The 16,247-nt window shown below is 35.4% G+C and overlaps 1 protein-coding gene across 2 annotated transcripts in view; it reads left to right on the top strand.

The window, feature by feature from the left end:
• LOC114053904 (guanine nucleotide-binding protein G(olf) subunit alpha) overlaps nucleotides 1-16,247 on the top strand; it is a 375,336-nt gene that overhangs the window by 347,837 nt on the left and 11,252 nt on the right. For both annotated transcript variants that reach the window (XM_027877025.1, XM_027877024.1), the window contains exons 6-10: nucleotides 1,062-1,116; nucleotides 4,259-4,332; nucleotides 10,216-10,274; nucleotides 10,881-11,001; nucleotides 14,331-14,461. In XM_027877025.1, coding sequence (XP_027732826.1) covers nucleotides 1,062-1,116; nucleotides 4,259-4,332; nucleotides 10,216-10,274; nucleotides 10,881-11,001; nucleotides 14,331-14,461 — 440 coding nt within the window. The remainder of the gene's footprint in view (nucleotides 1-1,061; nucleotides 1,117-4,258; nucleotides 4,333-10,215; nucleotides 10,275-10,880; nucleotides 11,002-14,330; nucleotides 14,462-16,247) is intronic.

Raw genomic sequence — 16,247 nt, 5'->3', positions numbered from 1 at the left:
GCACTTTAAGGATTATAAAGCACTTTAAAATATTATTTCATTTTATCTTCCTTAAAAGGTAGGTATTATTCTTACTCCACAAGAAACTGAAACAGAGATAAATAAAGTGACTTGCCCAGGGTCACACAGCCAGTAAATGTCTGAAGCAGAAAGTCTTTGAGAAGCTAACCAATAAGGACATTCCTATGCAAATGGCCTTTTGAGACAAAGGTTACATAAAAAATCCACTGGCATGCATCACATGGCCACTTTGAATTCTTTGAATTCTTCTCCGAACTCTCCTCCCCCAAACCCCTACACACACATATTCTGCAATGTAATGTTACTGGCCTCCTTGCTGTACCTTGAATGAGATTCTCCAACTTCCAATTCTAGACATTTTCACTGGCAGTCCCCCATGCCTGGAATACTCTCCCTCCTTCCCCATTACCACTACCTGACCTCTCTTGCAGTAATTCCCATCTAAAATCTCACTTTCTGCAGGAAGCCTTTCCTGATTCCTCTTGATTCTAGTGCCATCCCTCTCTTGATTATTTCCAGTTCATCCTGTAGTTAATTTGTACATGCTTGTTTGCTTGTTATCTCCCCCATTAGAATGTGAGCTCCTTCAGAGCAGACTATCTTTAGTCTTTGTATGCCCAGAGCTTAGTTCAGTGCCCAGCATGTGGTGGGCTCTTAATAGATGTTTATTGACTGACTAATTCTTTGACCCTAGAGAATTACTTCACCTCTGTAGCTTTCCTCATCTGTGAAATCGATGTAGTAATAACACCTACCTCACAGGATTTCTGTATCAAATGATAAAATATATGTAAAGAACTTTGGTAAACTTTAAAGTGGTTTGTAGATATATTATGATTGTTAATAGTATTTATTATTTTATAAATAAATAAGTGAAATTTCCCCAGGCCTTTTTTGCTAACCTCCAGATAACCATGATGATTCTTAGATTTTGTTTCGATCATACACTTTTAAAATGACTTGATTAATCTATACAACAATCTTTAAGAAAAAATAACAAGGTATTCCTTTTTCTCAATGTTTGTTGGTTTTTGTTTCAGCTTTCTAGAAAGAATTGACAGCGTCAGTTTGATTGACTATACACCCACAGACCAGGTAAGTGGAGTTGAGAGCATGTTACCATCTGTTTTCAAAACCATGGCAACTTCCAGTTTCATGCAGAAACCATTAGAAAGACTAGGGATGATGACAATAAAATAGTTATGATGATTCTTGAAAATCTATCATGCTCACCTACCCAAGCCATTTGAATATTTACAAGGTGGCTTTTTTTTCTTTAAAATACTACTTGAAGTGACATATGGACTTGTGGATAGAACACTGGGCTACTGGTCAAGAAACCTAGGCTTCTAATTCATTATGTGAATAGCATCATTGACTGTACCTTATTTTTCTCATCTGTGAAATAAGAGTAAGAATAACTGGCCTATCTGTGTTATAGGGCTGTTATAAAATAAGAAAATATCAGTGAACCTATCTTAAAAAGTTAAAGCAGTACACAAATGCTAAATATTGTTTTATTGTATTTTCAGAAATATTTCCCAGGCAGAAACTTGAGAATTGCTCTTGTGCTAAAAACAAATTATTTTTGAAAACTGTTATTTTCCTCTTGTTTTTATTAGGTTTCATACCTGCCAACCTCATAAACTGTTAAGTATTGTTTTTTAATTTCTAAAACAAGATCAAGGGGTAGCTAGGTGCAGCCCTGGAGCCAGGAGGACCTGAGTGCAAATCCAGCCTCAGACACATAACACTTACTAGCTGTGTGACTCTGGGCAAGTTACTTAACCCCAATTACCTCACCAAAAAAAAAAAAAAAAAAAGATCATAGAATCATTAAGCTAGAAGGGGTACCCGACGTCATCTAGTCCAACCTCTCGTTTCTTTAAAGTTAAGCAAACTCAAAGAGGCTCAACTTTTAAAGTCTAATATTCTTTAAATTCTGTGTCATATGTTAACTTTTTCACCAAAACAAATTACTTTAATAAAAGCAAAGAACATGATTTTTATCAAATGCAAAAGTAGAAGTACCAATATTAGTATTTCCTGGGAGCTATTCTCTCAGCAATCCCAAATGTCATTTAAATGATTCAAGCCTTGAATTTTCTTATGTTACCAAGCATTCTGATGCTTCCAAGCAACAGGTTGAAAATTCCTAAGCTGACATCCAACTGAATTATATAACATTCCTCTTTAGTCAAAGATTCTCTTGGCTTTCCATAGAAATTACATGGGGAAACATAATAAATCTTTTATTGGGAGAGAATTTAATCTCTTTATGTGGGAGCTTTCTTTCTTTTGCAAACCTTCCAGGTGACTTGCATCTCTGACAAACAAATTTAATCATTAATTTCATAAAATACAAAATAAGACAGTTTCACATACTTTTATAAATGTTTATACTAAGTAGTAGTGCTCTATTATTTGACTATAAGTGCTTCTAAATAATAATGCTTTCACTAAAGCTCTAACTCAGAATTTGCTATTTCTCCTGATAATCTGGTTGGGATATTAAGTTTTTATTTCTGTTTTTATTTTCATTTTTAGGGCAAGTTAGTATGTGTATTTGTGCATGTATTTTAAATAGTATAAACAGTGTATATTCACAGAGAAATATGCAAAATGTTTAACTATGTGTGTCTACAGGAAGGCAAAGAAAATGTTCTTTTTCTCCCTCCTTCTGGAATAAAAGGAAACAGCTTTTAAAACAGATGAATATTGGTAATTTTCTAAATGTAACTACTGATTATGTCATCCCTAAGAAAGGAGCCAAATGGTGCTGCAGAAGGAATATAAACACATAGTAACCTCTTCTTAATTCAATAAAATTGCCGGAATCAAAATAATTTTCATCAGCAAAAATAGAAATAGTACCACTGGTAACTCTCATTCCTGTTACAGTTATGAGCAGAAAAGACAAACCTTTATTTTACCAAACAATATAAATTTTGTTCTTTATTTATTTAATGTCTTGTCTTTTGCCAGGGTCCTAAGTATACTTTAAACAGTCATTTATTTATGGGATTGTGGTGTTAATTCAGTGTTTCTCCACTGGTCCTGAGTAGTACCAGAACCTACTACTGTTTTTGTAAAGTGATAGGGGAATATCTCCTGGTCCCTGGCATGTATCCTGGAACCATGAGACATCATCATAGAGTCAGGGAACCCCTGGACTATATTCAGTGTCCTGGGTGCAACAAGGACATGTTTATGTAGTACACAGCCACTTCAAGGGGTTCCTCTCTGCAACCAACTAATTTTGTTCCAGTTGTCACCCAGAAAAGTCTATGTGTCCCCATCTCTTTCCAGGAAAGTCAGTTTATGCTTCCCAGTATCTCTCTTGTGTGAATCTAGAACTCAACCAAAGGCCTCTGACATTCTTGAGCTGAACTCAAATATCTAGGGAGGACTCTACAAGGTAGCTAAATCAAATGAACAATGTATAGAAAATACTCTGAAATGAGAAAGGAGAAAATGTATCCAAATATAAGTTATCATTATTATTTTTGTTATTATTCTTAGTGCTTAAACCTATTCCCCAGAGCTGCCCCAGACCATGCATGCATATATAGACACGCATATACATGTGCACACAAATAAATGAATAAATAAAATAATGCTCTTAAAGTGTTGAGTGCTTCAATAGCACCTTAATAGATTAGTTCAATAGAATAGATAGAAAACTCAGTTCCTAGGAAGAAGAAAATAATACTATGACAATAGTATGGTGATAATAATATATTTAATAGGTCAACTGTGTAAAATGATATAGTTTTTTCATTGATGATTGATTCCTTAATTTAAAGTGACTGGTAATTTGACCATACTAGCCTTTCACTCAAGTAGAATAGAAGTGTGAAGAAAGCCAGACCACAAGACCATAATCAATTGCCATCTGCTCCAGGATTCTATGTCATCTACAGATGTGGAATTGAGCTTCTTATGGTTTATGTTCTAATTTTTCCTGAAGCTTAAGGTGAAGCCTCTCTCCACTTGTGCTAACACAATTAGAGCTTCTATATGAGAGAAAAGGAGCTTTTTCTGTGAAGAAAACTCATTAATTTAGGTGTCCACTGGGTGCATAATACCCCATAGAATGCTCTCATAAAAGACCAAGCTTTCAAAATTCTTTACAAAAAGATACTGACATAAGGTCACCATTATAATTCCTCTTAGGGTATTAATTTTGACAGCAAAAATCATGTCACTTGGTACATTTATGTTTTCATATTTCTAGGATCTACTCAGATGCAGAGTTTTGACATCAGGAATTTTCGAAACACGATTTCAAGTAGATAAAGTAAATTTTCAGTAAGTATATTGTTTCTAATTATGTACTGGTGCTGGGATCATCTTGTAAAGAAGACAACTTTTTGCTATCATATATTTTCAACTTCCCTGTTTGTAGTGTGATTAATTTTAAATGCCAGTTATTATTGTAGTGCTATAGGGACTGTTCTATAGTTTGAGAAAATACGGGCCCTCTTTGATTGAGCTTGAAAGAACTTAATATTCAGCTCCTGTCAAATGACACGAAAACAGATGATTAGGCTGATGCTGCTATAATTATTTGGGTATTTGTAGTGTTTTTTTAAGGATCTAGAATATTGATTTTTTTTTGTCATTTAATTGAAAACAGAAGTAGAAATACCAAAATACCATCAACATTTTAGTAGAAAAGCACATTAAACTTATACTAATCCTACTATTGAGTGAAAATTCATATAGAGTGATACCAAACTTCCCTAACACGCCTACTTGTGGAGCCTTCAGTGGCTGTCTTGTTGAATTTAGGTCAGATTTCTCGCAGCCACCAACTGGCTTCATCTTTCTTCTCCAACTTGTCTTCTACTAACCCTATGCTCCAATTAGGTTCCATATTATTGTCCCTATAATATGCTATGCTCATTTCTGTGAGCATAGATTTTGTTTATGCTATCCTGTCATCTCAAATACACTCCATTAGTGAAAATCCTAGCCATCCTTTGAGGCTCACCTGAAGTCCTACATCTACAAGAAACTAAGTAACTCTAACTCACAATAATCTTTTAGATTCTTGGAATTCATTTGGAAATTTGAGTCTGCTTCTCAGAACGTAGCACTCAGCCATATTTTTTGCTTATGTATGTTCCATAGGTGTCCACTAAGACTCTGTCCTAGGTCCTTTTCTTTTTTCCCTTTCTATACTATCACACTTGATGATCTCATTGGGCGCTATGGGTTAAATTAGCATCTTTATGTAGTTGATTCTCAGAGGTAACATGCTTTGATCTCTCTTCTGAGCTGTAGTTTTATATCGCCTACCTTATCAAATTCAATACACCTAAATCAGAACTTATCTTCCCCATTCGGGCAGAAAAAAAACCTTTCCCTTCTTTGACGTTTCCCTGTTATTGTCAAGGTATTATCATCCTCGTAGTCACTCAGGCTCTAAGCCTCAATGTAATCTTCAGATCCTCACTTCTCATTCACCCCACTCATCCAGTCCATTACCACATCTTGTCGCTTCTGTCTTCACATCTTTCTTAAATGTCCCCTTCCCTCCACCTTAGCTCAACCACTACCTTAGTTCAGGCCTTTATCACCTCTCATCTAGACTATTTCAATAGCCTGCTAATTGGTCTCTCTGCCTCAAGGGTCTCCTCACTTGAATTCATATTCTATTCAGCTACCAAAATGATTTTCCTAATATACCCTCTGACCATGTCACCCTTCCCTGCCCCTGCTCTGAAAATTCAAGTGACACTCCTGACCCTATGTTCAGGATAAAATATAATAAAGTCCTTTCTTTGGCATTTTAAGCTCTTTGCAATTTGGTCCCTTCCAGTCTTCTTATACTTTACTCCTTTCCACATGGTTTTCTATCCATCTGCATTAGCTTACTTGTTTCCCCCACACAACATTCTATCTTCCATCTCTAGGCTTTTGCATTGGCTTTCTCCCCATCTCTGGAATGCTCTCCCTCCTCACCCCTCCACCTCTTTGTTTCAAGAATCACCCTAAATTTCACCTTCTGCAGAAAGCTTTTCTGATCCCCCAATGACTTGTGCTTCCCCTTCTGAAATTACCTTCCCTCTACTCTGTATATATCTTGTGTTTATCTAGTTATTTCCGTGTAGTCTGCACCATTTAAATCTCACTTTCTTGAGGCCAGGGACTGTCTTTTTGTCTTTTTTTTTCTTTGTATCCCCCAGCACTGATCACAGGGTCTAGCACAAAGTAAAAGCTTAATAAATGCTTCTTCATTGACTGTCTTCCTGATAGTTTCTCAAGGGACTTTCTATTTGAACTAACTAGTATCCATATGAAACAGATATCATTTAGAGAAAGAAATGCTTTATTTTTTTTAGTCTACTATAAATTCTTTTTTTCTCTATGCCCTCCCACCCCCTTAAATCTGTAAAATATTAATTTTAGAGGCTAATCTATATGCTGTTGAATATAAGTGTAATACAAGTTCACCAAAGGAGGAGAAATCAGTATGAATAGAGTAGTCAAAGAAAGCTTCATAGAGGAGGAGAAACTGGACTGGGCCTTGAAAATATGAGTAGGATTTATAAAAAGAAAAAAAAGTGTTCCAAAAGAGGAGAATAGCATTACTAAAGGTATGGAGTAACAAATGATCATGGCATGAGTGTGGGAAACCTCAGATTACTCCCATTGACTATAAAATAAGGACCAGGAAGTGGTTAAAAATAAGGACAAATAATAAAGAACTTAACATCTGTGTGGCCTTTGAAAAGTCACTTAATCTCTCTGTGCCTCAGTTCTCTTATTTATAAAATTAAGGAGTTGGTCTAAAGATGACCTCTAAGGCCTCTTCCACCTCTAATCTATTATCATATCATAAAGTGGCATCCAAAAAAAAAAAAAGAAGAAGAAGAAGAAGCGGTGTTTTTAAAATATTGGCTTGATAGAAAGGAAAGGAGGCGAGGGGGAGGGAGGGAAACAGAGACTAGAGGTGAGCAGGCCAACTAAGTCTATGTCAGTCAGTGATCTAGGTGTAACATGATAAGGCCGTAGACTAGAATACTGACAGTGGGGATGGCGGAAGCGGGGTGGTGAATTCAAAAGATGTTTTGAAGGAAGAAATGGCAGGACTTGGGGACAAATAAGGTATGGTCAATGAAGGAGAAGGAAAAATCAAATCCATATTCAGGATGGTAGCAGAATGGCAGTACCATGAATAGAAATGGGGAAGCTGAAAAGGGAATATTCTATGAACACTATTTCCTTGTTGTCATGCTTATAATTAAAAAAAAAGTTAAAACATTCTAGCATTAAGATTTCAGTTCCCTCCTCATTTTTTTTTGTTTTTCCAATAGTTACTTTTTTCTTTCTTTTTTAAAATATTTTTTTTCCATTTTAACAACATTTATTCTCTCTTCCCATCCTACCTCCACTGGAAAAACAAAACAAAACAAAACTTTTGTAAAAAAAAAATGTGCATAATCAAGCAAAATTAATTTCCACATTGGCCATGCAAAAACGTATATCTCATTCTGCATGTTGAATCCATCACTTTTCTGTCAGGAGGTGAATACTATTTATCATCAGTCTTTTAGAATTGTGATGGGTAATTACATTGATCAGAGTTCTTAAGTCTTTCGCAGTTTATTTTTATCTTTTCTATGTTGCCATTATTGTATAAATTGTTCTCCTAGTTCTGCTCATTTCAGTCTGTGTCAGTTCATATAAGTCTTCCATCTGAAACCATCCCTTCTATCAATTTTTATGGCATATAATGTTCCATTGTATTCATATAATACAATTTGTTCACCCATTCCCCAATTGATGACCTCCCCTTAGTTTCTAGTTCTTTGTCACTACAAAAGAGCTGCTATTAATATTTTTGTACATATAGGTACTTTTTTTTCTTTCTTTGATCTCTTTGGCATATAAGCCTAGTAATGATTTTGCTATTTCACAGGAGTATGCACAGTTTAGGGTTACCAAGAATACCATTAATGTCCCTGGTTTCACAGCCCCTCCAATATTTGTGATTTTCCTTCTTTGTCAACTTTGTCCATCTGAAGGGTATAAGGTGAAATCTCAGAGTTGCTTTAATTTCATTTCTCTAACTATTGAGCATTTGAAGATTTTTTTCAAATGATTATTGAAAGCTTGAATTTCTTCCTGTGGGGGGAAAAATGCCTTGAAGACATTTACCTTTTGGGGAATAGCTCTTATTTGTACACTTTTGAATGAGTTCCTTCTATATCTTGGAAATGTAACTTTTTAATACCCTGATTTCTTTTCAGATTATATAAATCTTTTACCTTATTAAGGAAATGAGACCTTTATTAAAGAAACTTTCTGTAAAGATTTTTTTTCCGGTTAATCTGTTCTTTTGCAATTTTAACTGTATTCAACCTATACCCTCTTTTTTAAAGTTAATTTTATTTTTTCAGTTGATGAAATCTAACTTTCCATCTCACCTCTTCCCACTGAAAAAAAAAAAACAAAGCCCTTGAAGCAAATGTGCATAATCAAACAAAATAAATTCCTATATTGCCTGTGTTAAAAAAAATATGTCTCAGTTTGCACACCAAATCCATCATCTCCCTATCAGGAGATAAACAGTAGGTTACATCATAAGTCCAATAATTCTTATACTGTCTCTCCTTAATCTTTTTTCCAGCTCAGTTCTTTTTTATATGAGCTACCTAACACTTTAATTTGTTTTCAGTGTTTTGATTTTGCTTTAATATTTTGTGTTGTTTCTTGTAGTTATTAACTTCTGTTTAGTCCATTCTTATTTTCAAAGAGTCTTATTTGAATAAGGTTTTAAACTTAACTTCTTGTGGCAAGCTGTTAATTCTCTTTCCAATTCTTCCTTCCATACTTCTCACTTCTTTTCCAATTTTTCTCCTAGTTTTCTCATTTTTAATTGTTTTTTCCTAGTTCTCTCATTTCATTTATAAAATCATTTTCACTTTTTTTAACTTTTCATTTTTCTATGAATTTTAATTTAATTTGTACCACAGCTGTGTTTTTTTTTTGAGGCTTGGTATATATTTGTATATATTTTCATGTTATTCTCTTCATTTGAGTTTGCATTGAGCATCTCTATCACTTTCATAGCTATTTTTGATAGGATTATTTTTGTATGGTCATTCTTCCAGCCTTACATCCTGATTTGAGACTTTATGTTAGGGCCAGTGTCAGAGTCAAACATCCACTGATTATTTTTGTATTTACTTTGCACTCAGTATACAACCTCAGGCCTATGACCTCTCCTTGCCCTGTACTGCCACTTCGAGGAACAGATCCCCTACTCTGTCCACACTAAATGTGTGATCTAGCATTAGATGATAAAGAACAGGACTGACAATTGACACCTGTTCCCGCCCTCTGCACAAAGTTAAGCCTTTCTATTCCAGGTCTAGGACCTCTTCTTGCCCTGGTATATAATTATGGGCAAGGCCTTATTTGCCTGTGTTAGAATGCTCCTCATGGCCATTCCTGGCTAAGCCCTTTCCCCAGTGTTTATAGATATCTCTGTCTCCATGTGCCAAGCCTGGCCAGAAAAATAATACACTGTGGTTTTTTCCTTCCTTGAATTTCCTAATCAAGACTTGATCTAGTACATTTCTAGATTTTTGTGGAATAGTTGCAGGGGAAAGCTCAGCTATAGTTCTTGCTCCTCCACCATCTTGACTTGTCTTTCTCCTCACTCTTGATGAAATAAAATACAACATAGCAATTGCAGTGGTAGGAAGCTACAAGATAGGTTTGGTAAATGTGCCTTAGCATCCTCACAGAAGATAATGATATCACAGAGAGATGGGAATTGATCAAGGACTCAGTGATGATATGAAGTATGTGATAAATGAGCCATTGGTCCCATAAGATAACAAGTCTGAAGCAAAATGTTAGAGGAGTAAAATCTAAAATGAAGAAAGAATTAAAGATACAGGAATAGTGAGTGGCACATGATAGCAAGGATTAAAAAGCACATTTACAGGTGGTGGAGAGCAGGGTACTTAAGAAGCAAAGATATGTGGTACAGTGAGTAGTAATTCCAGTCATGGTAAAAGGTATCACCAACATGCCAATCTTTGGTACTCAGCAGAAGTGATTTAAGATGGGTAAAAATTTTGTTTACATTTAAACTAAAGCATAAGCTTCAATTCTTTACAGCAATGAACCAAATTTACCAATGTAAGTTAACTTCCGTTTGCTCTTCAACAGTATGTTTGATGTAGGTGGTCAGAGAGATGAAAGAAGAAAATGGATCCAGTGCTTTAATGGTAATTTTTAATATGTTTGCTTTAAAACATTACATGTACTTCTCATAATATTTCCTACTTTTGTACATTTTTGTGTGATATATTCTCACTTTTTTATACTTCCATTATTGCTTAGCTTCTATGTGCCTCTACCTTTCATACATTTCTGGTACATAAGTGAATTTACAGCCCCAAATTCTCTTCCGCATTAAAGAAGCAATCCAATCATATTAAAGTCATCGACAGAAGCTGAGTTTAATGGGAGATACACTGCATTTGGAGTCAGTAAATGTGATTTCAAATCCTAGCTGTACCACTTACCTAGCTCTGTGATATTGGACAAGTCATAATCCCTCTAAGCCTTGGTTTCTACATATGCAAGATGGGGAAAATTTATATTTGCACTATCTACCTCATATGTTTGATAAAGTAATGCAATATATGTAAAATGTTTTTGTAGCTGTAAAACACAGTTGCTCTTGTTGTTGTTGTTATTTGTTGTTGCTTGCCCAGATCCGATAGCTATTGAGTTCAAAATTCATTTGAAGTGTTGTTTGCCTGGTGTACTACAGCAAAGACCTGCTCTTTCACTGAAGTGCATCTCCTTTTCTCTTGTCTCTCACAAAGATGTCACTGCTATAATCTATGTCGCAGCCTGCAGTAGCTACAACATGGTGATCAGGGAAGACAATAACACGAACAGGCTGCGAGAATCCCTGGACCTTTTCAAAAGTATCTGGAATAATAGGTAAAAAATAAAATCCTATATCAGATTGCATGCTATCAGGGGGAGGGAGGCAGAAAAGGAGGGGGAGAAAAATTTTAAACTCAAAAGCTTACGGAAGTGATTGTTGATAAATCAAAATAAATTAATAAAAAAATTAAAAAATAAAATCAGCTTTACTACAGTGCTCATGAATAGAGCTTATTATAAATGCTAGTTAGAACCTTGGAAGTTTATTAATTAATGTAATTTTGGGGTGGACAGAAGAGCATAATCATTCAAAGTCAATTTTAGTCTGCCAAAATATCTTTACACACCTAAACTGGGTACACTGTCCCTGGTAAAAAAAAAAAAATACCAAAAGTAAGGATATGAAGAAATGTCAATTTCTGCTTTGAAAATACACAAATTTTTCATGGTTCAAAACCTGTTTTCTTTAGTGCTTAATATGTACCAAGCACCAGTCTGAATATGATATATGAATGTTTCCTTTCTTTTGTTCCCATTGGGTTTTTTTTTCATGTCTCTTTCCTATAGCATTTATCACAGTCTGCAATGTATCCTCATCTGGGGATAATTTGATTCTTTTCAATCTTTTCTTTTTGCCATGAGTTTAGAAAGAGGGCCTGGTAAGTGAAGAGAAAATGTCAGATCCTTAAATAGTGAAAGTAGTTAGTAGCTTCTTTATTTTCTTTTGTATTCAACAAAAAATATTCAAATATACATATGTGAAATGTTACCTTATTTATAGCTTTATTGTGTATATTGAATTCAAGACATTTTTATTAAATACCCACTATATTCTTGGATACAAAGACAAAAACAAAACACTCCTGCCCATGAATACTGAGGTGCTTACATTCCTCTAGGGGGAATATATTATGTACACAAATGTAATACAGGGTAGTTTGAGAAGGAAAAGAATATTAACACTCAGGAAATTAAGGAAGACTTCATGGAGAACATGCGACCTGAGATGAACCTTAAAGGAGAATTTGGTATTTTGAGAAGTGGAGTTGGGTACGCAGTACGTTCCAGACATGGGGGACAGGTTGCGCAGATGCAGAGAGGCAGGAAAGAGATGGAATGTCAAGTCAAGGGAACAGCAGTTAGCTCAGTCTGGTCAGAGCTTAGAGCACGTGAAGGGAAATAGTGTGACAAGATAACAGCATCCTGTTTGCTTCTATCCTCAACTTTTTTCTATCTATCTTTTGGATAGTGTTGCTAAATTATTATTAGTGTTGTTTTTTAACGTAGTTATAACACGTATGATTTTTTCTGATTCTGCTTTCTTCACTCTATCATTTCATGAGTTTTCTCTTATTTTTCTGCTTTCTTCATATTTATCATGTCTTAGAAGGAAGGTTCAGACCTAGATTATTAGTGTAAAGATCTCTAGGTGAGGAAATCTCCTACCAATGTAGATAAATAACTGTTCTTCTATTTAGAATCTTTGAGAGTTGCCTGGGACATTGTGAGGCTAATTGATTTGCTTAAAGGTCATGCAGTCAGAATATTAGTAATAGGACTTGAACTTAATTCTCCCTCCTCTGGGACAAGCTCAGTGTCCAGGACAGGATGCCTAACTGCATCTCTCACATTTCTTATGGTACAGTATTGTGTGTGTGTGTGTGTGTAAATGTGTGTGTGTGTAAATGTGTACATATATCACAAATTTGTTCAATCATTACACAGATGGATTATTTATAGGTTTTTGCTATTACAAGTAAACTTACAACAAGTTTTTTTTTTTATAGCTAGGGTTTTTTTTCTCCCTATCAGTAACATTCTTTAGACTTAGTTCTAATAGTGGGATAACTGAGTTAGGACCAGTTTTGTATGACCAGTTTTGTAGTTCTTACTGAATGGTGCCATAATGTTTCCCCAAAAAAAATTGTACTACTTCAAAATCCTACTAGCAATAGAAACAATATTAAATGTTGTCATTTTAACTATATTTTACCAATTTAGTTGACCTAAATTATAATCTCAGCTTTATTTTAATTTGCAATTCTCTAATTACCAGAAAGTATACAATTCTAACTAAATATTAATAATTTGTATTTCTTATTTTGAAAGCTGAATTTTCTGACTACTTCACAATTTCTTATTGTCAGAAAATCTTTTTCAGATTTATGGTTGCATTAGATAAGTTTTGTATATGTGTCTTCTCTCCAGTACTAAAGTATAAGCTTCATATAGGGATTGTGGCTTACTCACCTTTATGTGTTCCTCACTGCGTAGCACAGTGCTCTGCAGGTAGTAGGTACTAAACTAATCTTTATTGAGTTGAATTTGAAATACTAAGTTATGTGACCATGTGGCATATATATTGACACTAAAAAGAAAATCCTGCCTTGTCCTCTTCCCCCTCTTTCTATAATCTAGAACAAAAAGTAGGTCTTGTCCAAGATGTTTAATGAAGACTCTACCAAGGACAAGAAGAAACCAGATGAGGACTTAGTTGTACTCATAAATATGTAGATTCCAATAATCTGCAAACAATTCCACTACCACCACCACCCACTTTTACCAAACTTTCTCAATATTGTGGAAACTAAGACACCTAATGGAAAAGAATATAGAACATAACAGAAAAAAATACATATATGCTCTACAGTTCATTGTTTTAATTTCTGTTCAATCCTGAGCTAACATGCTTCATTCCTTTGAGATTTTATACTCTCTAAAGGCCTATGCTGATTTATGTAGCTAATCCCTATGATACACCAACTTCCAGTTCCCATCTTTTAGAAAATGGAGGAAAATAATACTTTTCCATAGTTCCCCTTTACTGTACCAGAACCAACCCATTTTTGCACATTAAATAGATTGATTTGAATTAGACCTGTTTAATGACAGGCTCTCTGTGGGGGTGCAGAAGAGATATGTGGGGGAGGAAGAGGAGGAGCTGAGCAAGTCATGAATTAAGCTTTGTGACTAGCTAATGAGTCATGCATTTGGTTAACTCTTTGAATTCCAGAGTTGGCTTTTCTGATTCTTCTAAATCTTAATTGATCCACAAAAACATTCTGTTTTCATTTCATAAGTAAATTTTAAGTTTTAGCTTTAACACCAATCAGCTTGATCACATTTTCCTCCCTTCCCATATCCCATCAATGTGGACAAGAATTAGATAGGAATTTGAAAATGAAGTGTTGACAAAATATATCTTCACTTAAATTTTTGTTAATGGCTTACTGGCTGAATAGGTGATTGGATTGAAGTGGGGGTGGGTGGGTATAAGAATTTGCACATTAGAATTCATTTAATAAAAAGTGCTTTTAGCACTTAAAAGTACATAAAAAATTCAGATGGCAAACAATTTTTTTTTTCTTGTTTCTCCTTTCCAGGTGGTTGCGGACCATTTCTATCATCTTGTTCTTAAACAAACAGGATATGCTGGCAGAAAAAGTCTTGGCAGGGAAATCCAAAATTGAAGATTATTTCCCTGAGTATGCGAACTACACTGTTCCTGAAGATGGTAAGATTTCAGTATGAGTCTTTCCAGGTTTTAGGAAAAGACATACAATTCTGAAGAGTACAGATAACTTTCCCCCTCTCTCCCACTGTACCTGTCTTCAAATAAAAAAATAACCAGGAGCTACCAATTGGAGTATAATTATATTATGCTCTTAGGTCTATATTTTGGAAGGTTATCTCCCTCCAGTCTTTTAGGGTTTATGTTCATAATTATTTCCTGCCACATTTATATTTTTTTGCTTTGTGAATAGAGACTGTACCACAAAAAAAAAAATAGCAGTTCATAATATGCAAATATGACCTGTTATTTGCTATTATTTCTGTTTTGGAGTAACTTAGTACCTTCTGCATCTTCATTTTGCCGCCCTAATGTCATTAACATTATTTCTGAGTTAACAATTAATCATTGATAATTTAGAATGTTTAATTTTGGGTTTCATTTTGATCTACATAACATTTTTTGGGCCCATTCAAAACGACATTTTGGAAAGTTATTAGAGGAACAACACATTTATACAGGAAATGTGGGGCCCAAGAAGACTAGCAACTCACATTTATACAGCTCTCTATAGTTTACAAAGTATTTTCCTCACAACTGGTCTGTGATTGTCCAATTATTATTAACTCCCTTTTATAGTTGAAGAAACTTGGGCTCAGAGATGTTAAACAACTTGCTCATAATCACACAGCAAGTAACCAGTCAATATGAGGCTCATTCTAATGCCACATCCATTGATCTCTCTATTCTTTCCAATTCCACTAAAGATTTATGAAAGGAACTCCTGGAGAGGTTGCCATTGAGTTTTCTTTGTTTTACTTTTTATTTATTAATGGAGAGTAAGAACAGATTAAGGGTACATAGATCTAGAGATGGGAGGGATAGTTGCTACTAGCTTTATGACCTTGACAAGCAGTGTTATAAAATTAAAAGAGAATCCTGGAATTAGAGTCAGAAAACCAGAACTTTCTCTGATCTTTATTGTCCATGTGGCCTTGAATAAGTCATTTTATATCTCTCAGCTTCAGTTTCCTCATCTGTAAAATGAGGGGGTTGAACTTAGTGGCACCCTCCTCCCCAAAAACAAACAAACAAACAAACAAACGAATCTTCCTCCTTGGCTGCTTCTGGCTGGCCGCATGTGGCTCAGCCCTGAAGGATTTGGGTGATTTGATATGTCAAACTGATCCCCTCAACAGTCTTTTTGTCCCATGGTGGAGATGACAGTTGTCGGCATCAAGAGAATTGGATGAAGGTAGAGCCAAAATAGTGGGAAAGCACACAGCAGCAAAGCCAGTTCCCTCCAACCCCCAAAAGCAAAACTCTACTAAACAAATCTATAAAATGCACCAGATTGGATCCTGTTGAGAAAACCAGGAAAGAAATCATAATGAGGAATGTTTTAGCCCAGGTTGGGAGAGGGAGACAGACATCTATAGACACTGGTGACAGGGTCTGCCAGGAGCGGGCTGCACCAAGCATTCCAGCGTGGACAGCGGCTGTACACCATGGCGAGAGGAAGTCGTAGAGCACCATGCAACCTCGTGCAAAGTGTGGGAATAGATGCAACCCGACAGTTCTTTTTCTCACTACCCAGTTCTAGGTCACAGAGCCAGGGCAGGCTGAAAAGGGTACCTGTGCCCAGGGGTGGCAGGAGCCACCTTAGGCCCTAGATGGTATTCTACAGTGGAAAAAGTTCAGAAGCAAGTAGCAACAGTGAAGCTTTGACCTTATCCACACACACACACACACACACACACACACACACACACACACACACACACACACA

The sequence above is a fragment of the Vombatus ursinus genome, unplaced genomic scaffold (assembly GCF_900497805.2).
Source record: "Vombatus ursinus unplaced genomic scaffold, bare-nosed wombat genome assembly UNPS02014812.1, whole genome shotgun sequence".
Taxonomy (NCBI): Eukaryota; Metazoa; Chordata; class Mammalia; order Diprotodontia; family Vombatidae; genus Vombatus; species Vombatus ursinus.
The sequence above is the reverse complement of the archived record's forward strand: the minus strand, read 5'-3'. Positions and strand labels throughout refer to the sequence as shown.